Raw genomic sequence first — 15185 nt, 5'->3', positions numbered from 1 at the left:
CAAACGCACACCCTGAGTCGCCACCCAGCAACCGCGAAGGAGCGGAGGCCACGGCAGCAATTCTCGTGGACAATGAGAAGACTATACCTTGCAAACTCGCCCTGTTTTCGCCATGTTGCTTCGACAACTGCTATACCAGTAATAGCGATCCCACCTCATCAAAAAGCAAATGTCATGGCTAATCTGTAAGCACAGATGGCCCTTCAAGCTCGTCCGCCAGAAACGATCGTTCTCTAATACCTGGAGCCGCCACCGATTCTCCAGGGATGTAGCCCATACCATTCAGAACAAACTTGCGACAAACCAGTTGACAACTAGCGAAACACTGAACCACAAACGCAACTCCTAAACACTGAACCACTGGTATTGAACAGACGCAGGGATATTAACAGGTACCGCTTCTAAAAGATCGCAAAAACTGAGCTGAAGGTTAGTATTATGGACAATTGCATCAATCTCTCCTATTATCATAGACACACTAAACTAAACAGCAAATAGTTTTAAGACAAGCACGGAGCCAATCTCACAAGTACTATATATATATTGATTTTGCTTCCTGGCAGACATAATCACTTCCTTCAACCAAAGGTTGAAGAAAGAACCAAAACACTAACCTAACAATCTACAATCCATCGGTGATCCCTCAGCTTGAGTTGTCCTTCGCAACCGAGCAGTCACTGTTTTGCTTTGCAGGATTATCTGCTTTGGCTGCAGGAACATTCTCCCAGTTCCCTGGCAAAGCAGCCGGACTCAGATTGTCGCCTTGCTTCAAGTCATCTGCAGAGTCCATGGAAATGTAACTTCCTTTCACTGCACTCGAAATTTTGAAGCTCAGCAACTTTGTGCTAATTTCATCTATGCGCCGTCGCCCACTAGTTTGGCAGATTCCTGATGTTAAGAGTCAGGAAACGTAGTAAGCAAAGCATATATATCAGGCAAGGAACTAAAATAGTTCCTAGCAAAAAGAAACAGTATAACAGTTAAAGAAATATGCTGACCTACTGACCCAGGAACCCTGTCATCTGGGCAAACTGCAGATTTTCCGGGAGATTTAGCTGCAGGCGTGCCAATTGAAATCTCATCTTTGTTCCACGTTTCCATATAAGTGTCTTTGGGCAAGCAAGATAGATTGTTGTTCTCCATTAATCCAGTATCAGACATGTCACTAATGCAAAGGCCCAGTTCCTCCATCTTAAAGTTAGGGTTCTCATTTGTCAATGCCGGTGTTTCTTCAGCTGGCTTCAGTGCCACTCCACTTTCTGATTCTCTACTCAGTGAGGGCTTGGGCATGCCACTTGATAGTATGGCTGGATCATCACTGTGCTCATAGTATTCCTCCTTATGACCCAGATTGGGTACATTGTTCTTCTGAGACCCAGAACCAAATAAGTAGCTTGCATTTTCATCATAACTATGGTCAGGTTCCTCAAATGCGTCAAACTCGAGCTCAGGGCCAAATTGCTCATCTGGCAATGAAGATGTTTCAGCAGTTAGCAGCAGTGTCGTTCCACTTACTGATCCTCCAAACAGTGCACATTCAGACATGAGAGTGGTTTGATCGTCAATGTACTTACTGCCTTCCTCTTTACGCTCATGTTGGAGCTTGGTGTTGATTTCTTCTGTACTCCTTTGAACGACAGTCTGACAAATGCCTGATAGAAGTGTCACAGCGCAATACAATAAGTAATTTTTTTAGGAATTAAAATGCATCAAGGTTAAAAAAATCCAATCAAGTCATCACAAATACTGACCTGATCCTAAAAGACTCTCAGCATGACCAATCATGGATTGTTCAGGAGATTTAGGTGCAGATACGTTATCTGGGAGCTCCTTTCCCTGGATAGGATTGGTGTGAGAGTCTTCATGCAAATGGAATAGATTACTCTTCACCGATCCAACACCAAATATGCCAATCGTTTCTTCACTACTAAAGTTGCGTTCCTTAAATTCATCCTCCTCCAGCTCGGAGCTAAGCTGCTTATCTGCTGAAGCCGATGTTTCCGCAGCATGCAGCAGGGTTATTTTCTGTTCATCTGAATAAAACAAATATATTTTAATGAAGCTTCTATGGTTAAAGTGTACAAACAAGAATAATAAAACTGAGGTTTACCAGGTTCGTCAGTATTTGATGTTTCATGAAGGGTGTGAGTGTCAGAATAAGGAACAAGTTCCAGTTTCTCTTCCTCCTTGCAGATCACCTCAGTATTAATATCCCTATAGGTTGGACTTCTCATTTTAATAAAAATGGCCAGATATCATTCAGTGCAGCTGTACTTATTTTAATCTGGAGAATTACCTTTTCACAAGATTACAATCCTCTGATGAATCCAACCGGGCAGATGCAATGCATTCTGTTTTTTGGCCGGAACTCAAGAATCCTACAAGAATATAACATAATTTAGTTCTTGTATTGCATAGAAAAATAGTAAACAGAGGAACAACAAGAATTTGATATTCTCCAACAGACACCTACTAGTAATCCCTCCCTGTCTATTTTTATTTCACATATTAGGTTTGTCTTAAGTCAAACTTTGTGAAGTTTGAATTAATTTGTACTAAAAAGTACTCCCTCCGGTCCTTTTTACTCAGCGTATTAGATTTGTGTCAAGTCAAACTTTACAAAGTTTGACCAAATTTATATTAAAAAATATCAATATCTACAATACCCAATATATATACTATGAAACTATATTTCAGAATGAATCTAACAATGTTCATTTGCCATTGTGAATGTTGATCTTTTTTTCTATAAGTTTGGTCAAAGTAAACATAAGTTGACTTTGAACAAAACTTATATGCAGACTAAAAAGGACCGGAGGGAGTATTAACATCTATTGCCAAATAAATACAATGTGTAAATATATTCCATGATAGATCTAATGATTTTAATTTTGTATTTGGATTGTTGATTTTTTTTCTACAAATTTGGCCAAACATCAGAAAGATTGACTCATGACAATCCTAATATGTGAGGCAAAAAGAAACAAAGGGAGTAGTAGGTAAAAATCCATACCTTGTTCATCATCTCTCTCAGATGAAAACATACCCTTAATTTCTTCAACTATACTTAAATCTACAGGAGACCCTTGATGTGAATCAGGTTCTGAAGAAACCATTTTTTCAGCATGACAAATGTTGGAATCATCTTCATTCTCAGTACTTGGAAGCACAAGATCATCATCCACATCTGGTCCTTTAAATGACTCCTCCGAGAACAAGGGATGAAGCCCAATGGACGATCGTCTGTGATCTCGTGAACAGCTTTCAGTGTCATTCTTTATTGAGTACACTGCTTCCTCTGATAGAGCACCTTCATGTTTAAAATCTGGAATTGCTAAATCAAATGAAGGTGAAGGCTTCTCAATGGTAGCTGACACTGCTCTTGGAACACTGTCCTCCCAGCACACAGAAGCATCTTCGGGAGATTTTTGTTCAGCAGGGCCTTCAAAGAGCTCCATTTGCTGGTAATCATCCGTAGAACAATCCGTTGGTAAACTGGAATCCGACGGAATATTTCTACAACTGTTCACCACAGATTCAGTATCTAAATAATTATTACCGCCTTTGTTACAGCTAAGACCAAATTCCGCAACTTCTGTGCCCGGCAACTTGGTGTTAAACTGCTCGTCTCGCATATTTGATGTTTCTTCAGCTGGAAGTGGTGGAACTACACTGTCTATGTCTTTTGTGCCAGCTTCAATCATATCATTACCGGCTCCGAAAGGAACTTGGTATTCTTTGCGCTCGTCGCATTGCTGCTTTTGGAGACCCTGCTGCAAAGCCTCGGTATTGGACCAATCTATTTCATCCGGGAAATCAGTTGATTCAAACAGGCAAGGATTAGAACTCAGATGCACATCACTGTCATCAGTACAAGCAATTAGTGAGGGGCTCAATAAAGCATCACCAAGACCAGAAGCATGCTCAACTGCAGTAGGTGAAAAATAATTAGATTCTGCTCAAGTATAGGAGCATGCTATTTGTATGACCGACAGGAAGCTGCTTATCTACTGATGAAACAATGTTGATATGAAACGTAGTTAACAAATTAAGACTCAAAGATTCGGTAAAATCAATAAGGTGATTACCAGGTCCGCTGACATTTATTTTTTGACACGAAGAATTAATGTCTGTAGGATCAACAGGCTTCTTATTTTCTTCATCATAGGCTACTTCCTCAGAATCGGCGTCCCTGGGATTGGAAATTCATAATTTGCATGTTAAAGCGGTCAAACAAAAACAATTATTATACATGCTTCTAGTGATTCTGAGATGAATTACACTTACTCCGTGATACTTGCAGCCTCCAAATCAAGCTGACCAGTTGCCACCTGCTCTTGTTCATGACTAGCCTTCATTAATCCTGAAAGAATACGTTATCATCCACATCATGTATTTAGCATTCAAACAGCTGAATATCACAACTTTTTTTTCCACAAGTTCATAGAAGAACATTGAAAGAACAAAGGAACTCTGTTATCATATACCTTCATTTTCATTATCTTGCTGAGAAGTAACCAGACAATCTTCACTTTTGGAAACTGTACTAAAATCTACACTAGTATCATGGTCTAAACCAGGTTTTGACTCATTAACTCCAGTTTCAGCCTGAACACTTGCTGAAGAAAGGGCAACACATTCACTGGGTTCTTCTATGCTTTCCTCCGAGAAAAGGGACGGCAAACTAAGTGGTTGTTCAACACCTAATGAACCTCTCTCATTCTTCAATGAGTGCGGATCTGCTTCATCAGGAAATCCATATTCATCTTTACACTCTGGTGTAGCTGAACCTAGTGCTGTCTTCTGTAGGGTACCTGACAAATATTGATATATTCCTCTTAAATTAACACATAACACAACGGGGCAACCAAACTTCTCAATCTTTAGAGATTTTATATAAGATCCTTACCTTCATGTACTTGTACATCATCCTGCGAGGAAAAGGGCTGCAGATCAAATGATGATTGTGCAATATTTAATGGATATCTTTCATTCTTCAATGAGTGTGGTCCTGCTTTATCAGGTGATACACATTCATGTTTACACTCTGGTGTAGCTGAATCTACTGCTGTATTCTCTACAGTGCCTGACAAATAATTATATATACATCTCAAATAAAATACAGCTCAATGTTGCAACTGAACAACACATCCTTTAAAGAATATAAATAATACTTCCTCCGTCTAAATATAAGTCTTTTCAGAGATTTCAATACGGACTACATACAGATGTATATAGACGCATTTTAGAGTGTAGATTCACTCATTTTGCTCCGTATGTAGTCCGCATTGGAGTCTCTGAAAAGACTTATAATTAGGAACGGAAGAAGTAGATTCTTACCTTGTCCTCCCTCCTTTAAGATAAGGGACTGCGGACCAAATGCCGATTGCTCAATACTTGATCTCTGATTCATCAATGAGTGGGGTTCTGCTTCAGCAGGTAAACCAAATTCATGTTTACACTCTGGTAAATCTGAACCTAGTGTTGTCTTCTCCATGTTACCTGATAGATATTTTTATATTCCTGTCAAATAATATATAGCTCAATGGTGCAAACAAGTCACCCCTCCTTTAGACAACAGATCCTTACCTTCTTGTACTTGGAAATCATCTTGTTCGTGACTAGCCTCCAATAATCCTGAAAGATCCTTACCTTCTTGTACTTGGAAATCATCTTGTTCGTGACTAGCCTCCAATAATCCTGAAAGAATACATTATCATTCCCATCATGTATTTAGCCTTCAAACAGCTGAATATCATAACATGTATGTTTTCCACAAAATTATGAAAGAACAAAGGGACTCTGTTATCATATACCTTCATTTTCATTATCTTGCTGAGAAGTATCCAAACAATCTTCACTTTTGGAAACTGTACTAAAGTCCGCACTAGTATCATGGTCTGAACCAGGATTTGACTCACAAACCCCATTTTGAGCCTGAAATCTTGCTGAAGAAAGGACAACACATTTACTGCGTTCTTCTACACTTTCCTGCGTGAAAAGGGTCGGCAGACTACATGGTGATTGTTCAACAATCAATGAACCTCTCCCGTTCTTCAATGAGTGTGGATCTGCTTCATCTGGAAAACCACATTCATCTTTACACTCTGGTGTAGTTGAACCTAGTGCTGTCTTCTCTGGGGTACCTGTCAAATTTTGATATATTCCTCTCAAATTAACACATAACACAACGGGTCAACAAATCCTTTAGAGATTATTATATAGAAGATCCTTACCTTCATGTACTTGCACATCCTCCTGCAAAGAAAGGGACTGCTGATCAAATAATGATTGTTCAATACTTGATGGATATCTCTCATTCTTCAATGAGCGTGGTCCTGCTTTATCAGGTGATACACATTCATGTTTACACTCTGGTGTAGCTGAACCTAATGATGTCTTCTCTACGGTACCTGACAGATATTTATACATTCCTGTCAAATAATATATAACTCAATGGTGCAAACAAGCCACTCCTCCTTTAGACGATCCTTACCTTCTTGCACTTGTAAATCATCTTGCTGAACCTGCTCCATGGGTAGTTTCTTGTCAGGACAGCCCACTTTAAGTCCTGCTTCCGTCAGTAGAGGCTCCATAGGTGTTGATGAATCAATCACAAACAAGTGATCACTGCTAGGCTCAAGAGCATCAGGCTTACACGGTGTGTTCTCCATGTTTCTCAGCAAGGCAGCGGCAGAATGGCTCAGGTTATCCACTTGCTTCACAGTATGGTGGGGATCCATAGCAATGTGGTTTCCTTTGCCTATGCTTGCACTAATTTGACAAATCCCTGATGAAAAAAATTGGAATCAGGAAACACAATAGGAAAAGTAAATCTCATACAAAGGAACTAACGAATTTATTTGACAAGACAAAAGAGGAACCATGCTGACCTACTGAACCAGAGACTCTCTCATCCATAGAAACTGCAAATTCATCAGGAGATTTAGGTGCAGGCATGCCCCCTGGTAGTCCCTGGTCATGGCAAGGATCCATTGAAGGGCCACTGGGGAGTTCCTGGACATGGCAAGGATCCATTGAAGGGTCCTTCATGCTGGACAGATTCTTGTTTCCCAAAGATCCAGTGTCAGAGACAATGCTACCATCTTTATCACAGCTAAGGCTTTGCACTTGCACTGAACCCGAGACTTTGTCATCCAGAAAAACTGCAGATTCTTCAGGAGATTTAGGTGCAGGCATGTCATTTGGGAGCTCCTGGTCATAGCAAGGGTCCATTGTAGGGTCCTTCAAGCTAGACACATGATTGTTTCCCAAAAATTCAGTGAGAGAAACATTGCTGCTGTCTTTATCACAGATAAGGCCTTGTTCTGTGTTACCCTCCAGCTTGGTATTAAGTTGCTCATCTGGAAATGGTGATGTTTCTTCAGCTCGGAGCACTGACATTCCACCCTCCGATCGTTCATCAAGTGCAGGTTCAGACATGTGTTGATTGCATTCATCTTTATGATCCTTGACACAAACCACATCTGTATACCTTCGCGAAACAGTTTGACAAATACCTGATGCAAAAAAGCAAGTCATGAGATGATATGGAGAGCAAATATTTTACTTCCCCCGGTTGACAAATAACCACTCCCTCCGTTCCAAAATAGATGACTCAACTTTGTATCAACTTTAGTACAAAGTTAGTATAAAGTTGGGTCATCTATTTTGGAACGGAGGGAGTAGTAGTGTTGTCAAACAGCATCTTCATTCAAACTTTTCAGATTCTTGACTGCCAATATTCTTTTAAATATTTAGATTGGAAACTTGAAAATCATATGCTAAGATATTTCTCATAACTCATAAGTATTTCAGAGAATTGTAATTTTGTTGGGTTTCATATGGTAGAAACTAGTGGTCAATACCTAAAATGCCACTTTTGCGCAAAATAATGGGAGTACTATCGAATCAAACAGACAGTGTCTAAGATTAATCTAAACAAGTTTTCAGAAATATTTACCTGACCCTAAAAAGCTTTGATCCTCACATGATGTAGATTGTTTTGGAGATTCATCTTTACCACGGCTAAAGCTTTGTACTTCTAGATCATCACCCTCCAGCTTGCGCTTAAGCTGCTCATCTGGCAATACTAATGTTTCTACATCTGGCTGCAGCATTTTTCCACTTTCTGGTACAGCAACCTGTGCAGCTTCAGACGTGACACTTGCATGGATGTCTTCTGTGACTCTTGCATTGTGTAGATTGCATTCCTCTATATTATCCTGTTGAAGCCCTTCAGTATTAGAAGATGCTATGTGATTATCTAAAGCATCCACTGATTCTAGCGGTGAAGAATCCGAATTTACTTCATCAACAACAACGGTGCTCTGTGAAATGCAAAATAGAGCTCCGCTAACACCAGAAACGTGCTCAGCTGCAGTAGCAGATGCAGAGATCAGCCTAGAGATATCCATGATATTCCTGAATTATAAAAGATGAAAACAAGATTTTGTGCATAACAGACACTAAAATCAAAAGAAATCAATTAGGAGATTACCAGGTTCATCCGCATGTGATTTCTCATGGGGAGCATTAATGTCCGAAGGAATAAGGTCCGTTTCCTCTTCCTCATTGCAGATCACGTCCTTTCTAGTAGTATCCCTGTAAATTGCATTTCCCAGTTTTAGAAGAGTGGCCCATAGCGTTCATCATATCTGTAATTTTACTATTTTATGTATCCAAAATACATTTACCTTACTGTATGATGCACATCCTCTGACAAATCCAACTGAACAGATGCAACCCAATCTTTTCTGAGGGTGGACAATGAAAATCCTGAGAAACAAATTGATTTCAGTTTTTATTTTGCACAGAATAACATGAAGAGATTTAAAAAAAAGGAACAACACAGATCAGATAATCTACAATAGAAACCTGTGAAAGATTTCAAAAGATATACCTTCTTGTTCATTATTTTGCTGAGACGAAAACATTAAACCTCCACTTTCTTCGATTCTGATTGAATATTCATCAGAGCCTTGATATGAGTCAGGTTTTAATGAAACAACTGTTTCAACTTGGCATTCAACCTTGTGAACATCTGATTCTTCCATGACATTTTTAAAAAATGGACTAGTGTTATCTGTATCAGGTTCTTCTATGTTTCCCTGTGAGAATAGGAACTGTAGCCCAGTGGGTGATTGTTCAAGATCTGGTGAGCACCTTGCAGCATCATTTTCTATTGAGTCCAGGGCTTCCTCAGATAAAGCACCTACATGTGTACAGTCCGGAATAGCTAAATCGGACGGAGGCTTCTCAGTAGTACCTGAAACATTATTTGAACAAATATGCATTACTTCAAAAGCAATTGTACAGAACAACATGATAAGAAAGCAAATTCAGAGTAACAATAACACTGAGTTACTGACCTACTACTGTGCTCTCAAGCTCGACCTCCAAAATGTTACTAATATCTTTACCATGGCTGATGCTAGATTCAACGACTGTGCCCTCCAGCTGAGTGTTAAGCTGTGAGTCACGCAAATCACATTTTTCAGCTGGGGAAGGCAGCACCCCACTTTCCAAGCTATTAGCACTACTGGCAACATCAATCATATCACTCGTGTGGCCACCACAAGCAATTTGGTCTTCCTTCTGCTCTTCAGCAGGCATGACTTCTTCCAAAGATGCTGTTCTACTCCTCTTTGCAGGTCTTCCCTTTGAAGCTGTTGGCTTTGATGGTAGCGGTGATATCGCTAGCTTCGAAGATCTGTGTCTTGTTTGCCGCAGACTCGCATCATTCTGAACAGAACGTTGGAGTTTTGTTTGTGCGCTTCTTGTGCGAACACTTGACTCTTCCCTCCTGACAATTTCACTGTGATCCTTGCTCTCCTTATCAACCGCATTAGGACCAGCCGGTTTACGCACTGATGTCCTCACAGGAACATCTGGATTCGATTCTTCTTGAGAACCCTTAATGTCTTTTTCAATCACATGTGGGACAATTTCTCTGTGATCCTTGCTCTCCTTATCAACCGCGTTAGGACAAGCCGGTTTACGCACAGATGTGCTCACAGGAACTTCAGACTTTGATTCTTCTTGTAAACCCTTAAGTTCTTTCTCAATCACATGTGGGGCAACAGATTTGTGTTTTGATCGCCTAGATGGTTCTTTCACTAGTAGTTGTTTCTCCAAGTGTCCACCCTTAGCACATTTCATTTTAGTGTGATCACCATTCTCATTATTGAACTGTGGATCAGGATTCATATCTGCAGGTACAGCCTTCCTGTCCTTCTCAAGCACAGCCGGAACAAATGATTTCCGTGTTAACCGTCTAACAGGTTGCTTGACTGTTCGTTGCTTCTCCAAGTCTTCACTCTTAGCACTTGAACACTTCTCGCTGCTGGCTGCTTCACAGTGATCATTCTTCTTACTATTAACAATAGCAAGAGCAGGTTTCCGCGTTGACCTTCCAGCACGTGCTTCTGGAATCATGTCTGTAACGATGCTCTTTGTTCCTTTCTCAGTCATAGCCGAGACAAGAGATTTCTTTGTTGGTCGCTTAACATGCACTTGAGGAATCATTTCTTTTGGGAGAACCTTGCACTCTTTCTCAAGTATAACTGTGGCAACAGATCGCCGGGATGATCGCCCAACAGGTTTTGTCACTGTTTCTTTGATCTCCACAGGTTTTGTGAGACCCTTGGACTCTTTCTCAAGTATAACTGGGGCAAGAGATCGCCGGGTTGATCGCCCAACAGGTTTTGTCACTGTTTCTTTCATCTCCACATCTCCACGCATACCTTTGGTTTCGTGCTCAAGAAACGATGGAACAACAGATTTCCGCATCGATCTTCTCACAGGCCCAGGTACCTCTACGTGCATGTCCATAGCAGAAGCCTTACCATTGCTATCAGAAAATGGGATTTCACCGCCATTTGTCGCTACTGTAGCCTTGCGATTCGACATTTTCCTCTTTTTGGACCCCACATGCCCGTCTTGCTTAGCCACACCATCTTCTACGCTGTCTTTGGCGGCATTGAGCATGGTTGGGCGAGCTACCTTCAAGTCAGTACTGCCAATTGTCTGAATAGCTCTATTCCTCAAGACCCTTGTAACTGGAGCATCATTTGAAACATCTGGAACCATATGTTGCCCTTCATCCGAGTTGACATTCTTGGTTTTTCTCCTCTTCTTCGCAACGACAATGGGTGACGTCGCAGCAGCTGGTACTGAGCTTGATCTTGTAGTCCTACCAGATATTTCCACCTCAGCAACCTTCTCGACAGCAGTTTTGCCTTCCGGCACCTTTGACCTACTTCTCTTATTTTCAGAAACAGTAGGCAACGGTGGGTCAGCCACAACCAATCCAGATCTTAGAGTTCTGCCAACATGTTGAATTTCAGTAGGTTGCTCCTTGACACGATGTTGTTCCTTCAGATCTCCTGCCGTCTTCCTCCCTCTTTTGTTGTGAACAACAGGAGCCGGTGCGGCAGCAGGCTCAGACTGAACAGCACTAGACCTTGTGCTTCTACGAGAAACTCCAACTTGCACACTGACATCTAAATTGTCAGCGTCATTCTCCCTGGTCTTCCGCTTCAGCTGATGCTTCCTACCAACTGCTTCTCCAGCGTCCAGCTCTTGTTGCTCAGCTTTGGCAGAGGTTTTCCGGCCTACAGCTCCAGTCACCCTCTCAACCACATCACCTGCACCCAAATTCGCTGCATTCCTCCTGTGTCGCCTCGTCACAGCATCTGCACCTGCCTGTCCGGCATCAGTTTCGTCAGCAGAATCACCGCCAACTTGGGAACGCGTTCTCCGACGATCCCCTCCACTTTCTTGGGCGAGAGAGAGAGGCTCCGCGGCCCTCGGCCTGCCCCTCGTCCTGGCAACAACAGGCGACAACAAGAGGCGTCTGCCACCCACCTCCGCCTCCTCCTCTTCCTCCAACACAAACGTCACCTTCTTGACCGCATCCGAATCCCCGCAGATTGATCGCTTCAAACACCCCTTCCCCACAACGACGCCGACCGCATACTCCTCCGCACCGCCAGAAATCTGCAAAGCGTTCAAACAAACACAAGGATCAGTCCCCTCCATTTCCACAGCCGCTCGTGTCGCGTGAAGCATGGCGAGGAACCTAGGGGGGAAAGCGAGGGTTCGAGGAGAGCGAGTGGGGAACCCACAGTCCATACCGAGAGCGTGGCGGCGAGGCGGGCGGCCAGGTCGGCGTTGGATCCGTTCGCCTTGAGGCCGTGCTCCTTGCAGAGCGCCTGCAGTTCCCGCCGCTTCATCGCCGCGAAATCCATCTTAGCCGCGCGCACGAATCCAAACCCACCCCGCGGGTCACCACGATCCGGCGAGAGCACCGGCCATCTCCGCGGATCCCTCTCACTGCTTTCGAACTTGCGGAGGGGGCGGGGGAGGGCGAAGGCGAAAGGAGATTATGAGGGCCTCTCGCGGATTTTTGGTTTGGGATTTCAATCGATCGAATCCCGAGCGTCGGGGGATTTCGGGTTCGTAGCGGCCGGGGAATGCGGGGCTAGTGGGTGGGGTACTGACGTGCGGGTCCCGGAAGGGCGGTGGCGGTGGGAACAGTGTGGCAGTGACAGAGAGGCCCGAGGCTTGCTGCGGAAGGAGGCGTGGGCTTCGAAATTTGGGGCTTCCCGCCCAGTAAAAGACGCGAAATTAAACCGGGCATGCCCGCCAGTGCGGTTATACGGTGACGCGTTGCCAGGTATTCGGCTGATGGGTGGGGTAGGGGAAGACCAGCGGTTAGTTGGGTCGCTGCGTCAGTGAAGAAGAGGAGGGTACGCGTATAGACTTTTTAATTTCTGAGGGAGGTATAATGGTGTGGACTGTGTGTACGTAGCACCGGGTTTCGGGTGAGACAAACCGCGCGCCCTTCGTCCCACCGAGGTGCTCGTGCATACGGGACTTTTGTTCCAGTAGCACTACCTCCGTCCGCAAGTTTTTTCTTTTTTTTGAAACGGAGGCAAAATATTTGCCTCATCGACTAATTAAGAAGAAGTGAATTGCTCAGTTAATTTTCGGAAAACCGGGCAAAAACCGATACAATTAAACGACCCGAAACAGGCTACTCGGAAAGCACGAAACACCGTGACCACACAGACAACCCGTCACATGCTCCTAACACATAACAATCGTACCTCACCACACTTGCACAACTCAACAGAACCATGACAAGAACACCAACAACGATGACTCGAACAATCAAAGCCACATCGACAACACAAGAAACTCAGCACCATCCATCAAGAAATCGCAGACGTCTTCCCATTAGCGCACACACCGGCCACATCAATATCCTTAACCACATGCACCTCCGACCCGAAGGACTCAGAAGACGCCTCTGGATGCTCACATGACAGACATGAATCATCTCCCTCACACGAGGTCACTAGTGAGTAATAGCACTACCTCCGTGGCTCCGTCCGCAAGTTATAGCAACAGGAGAGAGAATGTTTGTACAAAGCTAATATATTTTATGTTTTGTTAGAGCATCTTCAACAAACACGCAATACGCGGCGCTCAAATGATTTTACGAGCCGAAATAGCAATTTTTTGCGGGCAGCAGAGCTCTGGCTTCAGCAGGCGCGGTAGATACACGGCGCTCATCTTCAGCACAAACAACATTTAACATTCAAATAGAACCATGAAGATCAAACACATAAAAAATAAATCAATAATAAATAGTTCAATTTATTACAACTCAAACAAATAGTTTATCATCCAATACAACAAATAGTTCAATAATACAACATCAAACATACAAATCACTTGTTTTGTCGGCCATTTCATTATGCGGCGGAGGGCTCCGAGGCACGTTGAATAGCATGATAGGAGGCAACAAATCGGGCCATCCTCGCAACCCTCCGCCGCACTCGCACGGGACGTCCCAAGAGCTCATACTTGGAATAGTCTAAATCTTGCCCACGTGCATTCTCTCAAAGGGAAGTAATTTCGGTAACACATCCTCGTCTCCCCCGACTCCACTTGTGCTTATCTCTTAGCTTTACTTTATGCTTGCTTTACTTGTGTTGCTTATCTTGCTTACTTGTGGTGTTGTCATTGCTAGCATCATATAGGTTGTTCAACTAGTTGCATATTTAGACAACATATTTGTTGCTAACCCTAACTTGTTAAGAAAAGCTAAAAATTGGTTGTAGCCTATTCAACCCCCCCCCCCTCCTAGTCAACCACTAAGGGAGTCCTGGACTAGGGGGTGTCCGGATAGCCGGACTATCATCATCGGCCGGACTCCAAGACTATGAAGATACAAGATTGAAGACTTCGTCCCGTGTCCGGATGGGACTTTCCTTGGCGTGGAAGGCAAGCTTGGTAATACGGATATGTAGATCTCCTACCATTGTAACCGAATCTGTGTAACCCTAGCCCTCCCCGGTGTCTATATAAACCGGAGGGCTTTAGTCCGTAGGACAACAACCATTACAACAATCATACCATAGGCTAGCTTTTAGGGTTTAGCCTCCTTGATCTCGTGGTAGATCCACTCTTGTACTACCCATATCATCAATATCAATCAAGTAGGAGTAGGGTTTTACCTCCATCGAGAGGGCCCGAACCTGGGTAAAAACATCGTGTCCCTTGTCTCCTGTTACCATCCGCCTAGACGCACAGTTCGGGACCCCCTACCCGAGATCCGCCGGTTTTGACACCGACATTGGTGCTTTCATTGAGAGTTCCTCTGTGTCGTCACCGATAGGCTTGATGGCTTCTTCAATCAACAACAACGCCGTCCAGGGTGAGACTTTTCCCCCCAGACAGATCTTCGTATTCGGCGGCTTCGCACTGCGGGCCAATTCACTTGGCCATCTGGAGCAGATCGAAAGCTACGCCCCTGGCCATCAGGTCAGATCTGGAAGCCTAAACTTCACGGCGGATATCCGCGGAGACTTGATCTTCGATGGATCCAAGCCGCAGCTGAGCATGCCGCACTGTCACGATGGGCATGATCTAGCTCTGCCGCCGGACAGTACCTTGGAGGCCGCACACGAATTCGCTCTGACCCATAGTTCGGAGCCGATCGCGCAGATCGAGGACGGGTGGCTGGACACCGCCTCGGGGGCTGCAACTTCTACGGCGATAGAGCCGAACACTGACCCTGTCCCTTATAAAGCTCGTGACTCCGAGGCGCCGGACTCCTCGCCGGACTCTGAACCTCCTGCGCCCCCGCCAATCGAATCCGATTGGGCGCCGAT

General features: G+C 43.7%; 1 protein-coding gene across 5 annotated transcripts; it reads right to left on the bottom strand.

Annotated features, from left to right (window-relative positions):
• Positions 1-436: 436 nt before the first annotated feature.
• LOC123111095 (uncharacterized) lies at positions 437-12459 on the bottom strand. Of its 5 annotated transcripts, XM_044531779.1 has the most exons (23): positions 12138-12458; positions 9372-12000; positions 8903-9268; positions 8697-8778; positions 8501-8604; positions 7964-8377; positions 6894-7520; positions 6497-6790; positions 6237-6413; positions 5817-6146; positions 5590-5700; positions 5341-5502; positions 4910-5086; positions 4488-4814; positions 4288-4363; positions 4089-4192; positions 3014-3928; positions 2297-2378; positions 2111-2214; positions 1752-2033; positions 1575-1652; positions 999-1466; positions 437-888 (listed from the first exon to the last, which is right to left on the bottom strand). In XM_044531779.1, exons 1-23 carry the CDS (start codon positions 12249-12251, stop codon positions 644-646), a joined length of 8268 nt encoding a protein of 2755 aa, XP_044387714.1. In that variant the 5' UTR covers positions 12252-12458; the 3' UTR covers positions 437-643. The 5 variants fall into 5 exon arrangements, with proteins under 5 accessions (XP_044387714.1, XP_044387712.1, XP_044387713.1 ...); XM_044531777.1 differs by having other exon boundaries at positions 999-1652; positions 3047-3928; positions 12138-12459; XM_044531778.1 differs by having other exon boundaries at positions 999-1652; positions 5653-5700; positions 12138-12459.
• Between the last annotated feature and the right edge of the window lie 2726 nt (positions 12460-15185).

This window comes from Triticum aestivum, chromosome 5B, assembly GCF_018294505.1.
Source record: "Triticum aestivum cultivar Chinese Spring chromosome 5B, IWGSC CS RefSeq v2.1, whole genome shotgun sequence".
NCBI lineage: Eukaryota > Viridiplantae > Streptophyta > Magnoliopsida > Poales > Poaceae > Triticum > Triticum aestivum.
Note: the sequence above shows the minus strand (reverse complement) of the source record. Positions and strands in the feature narration are given on the sequence as shown.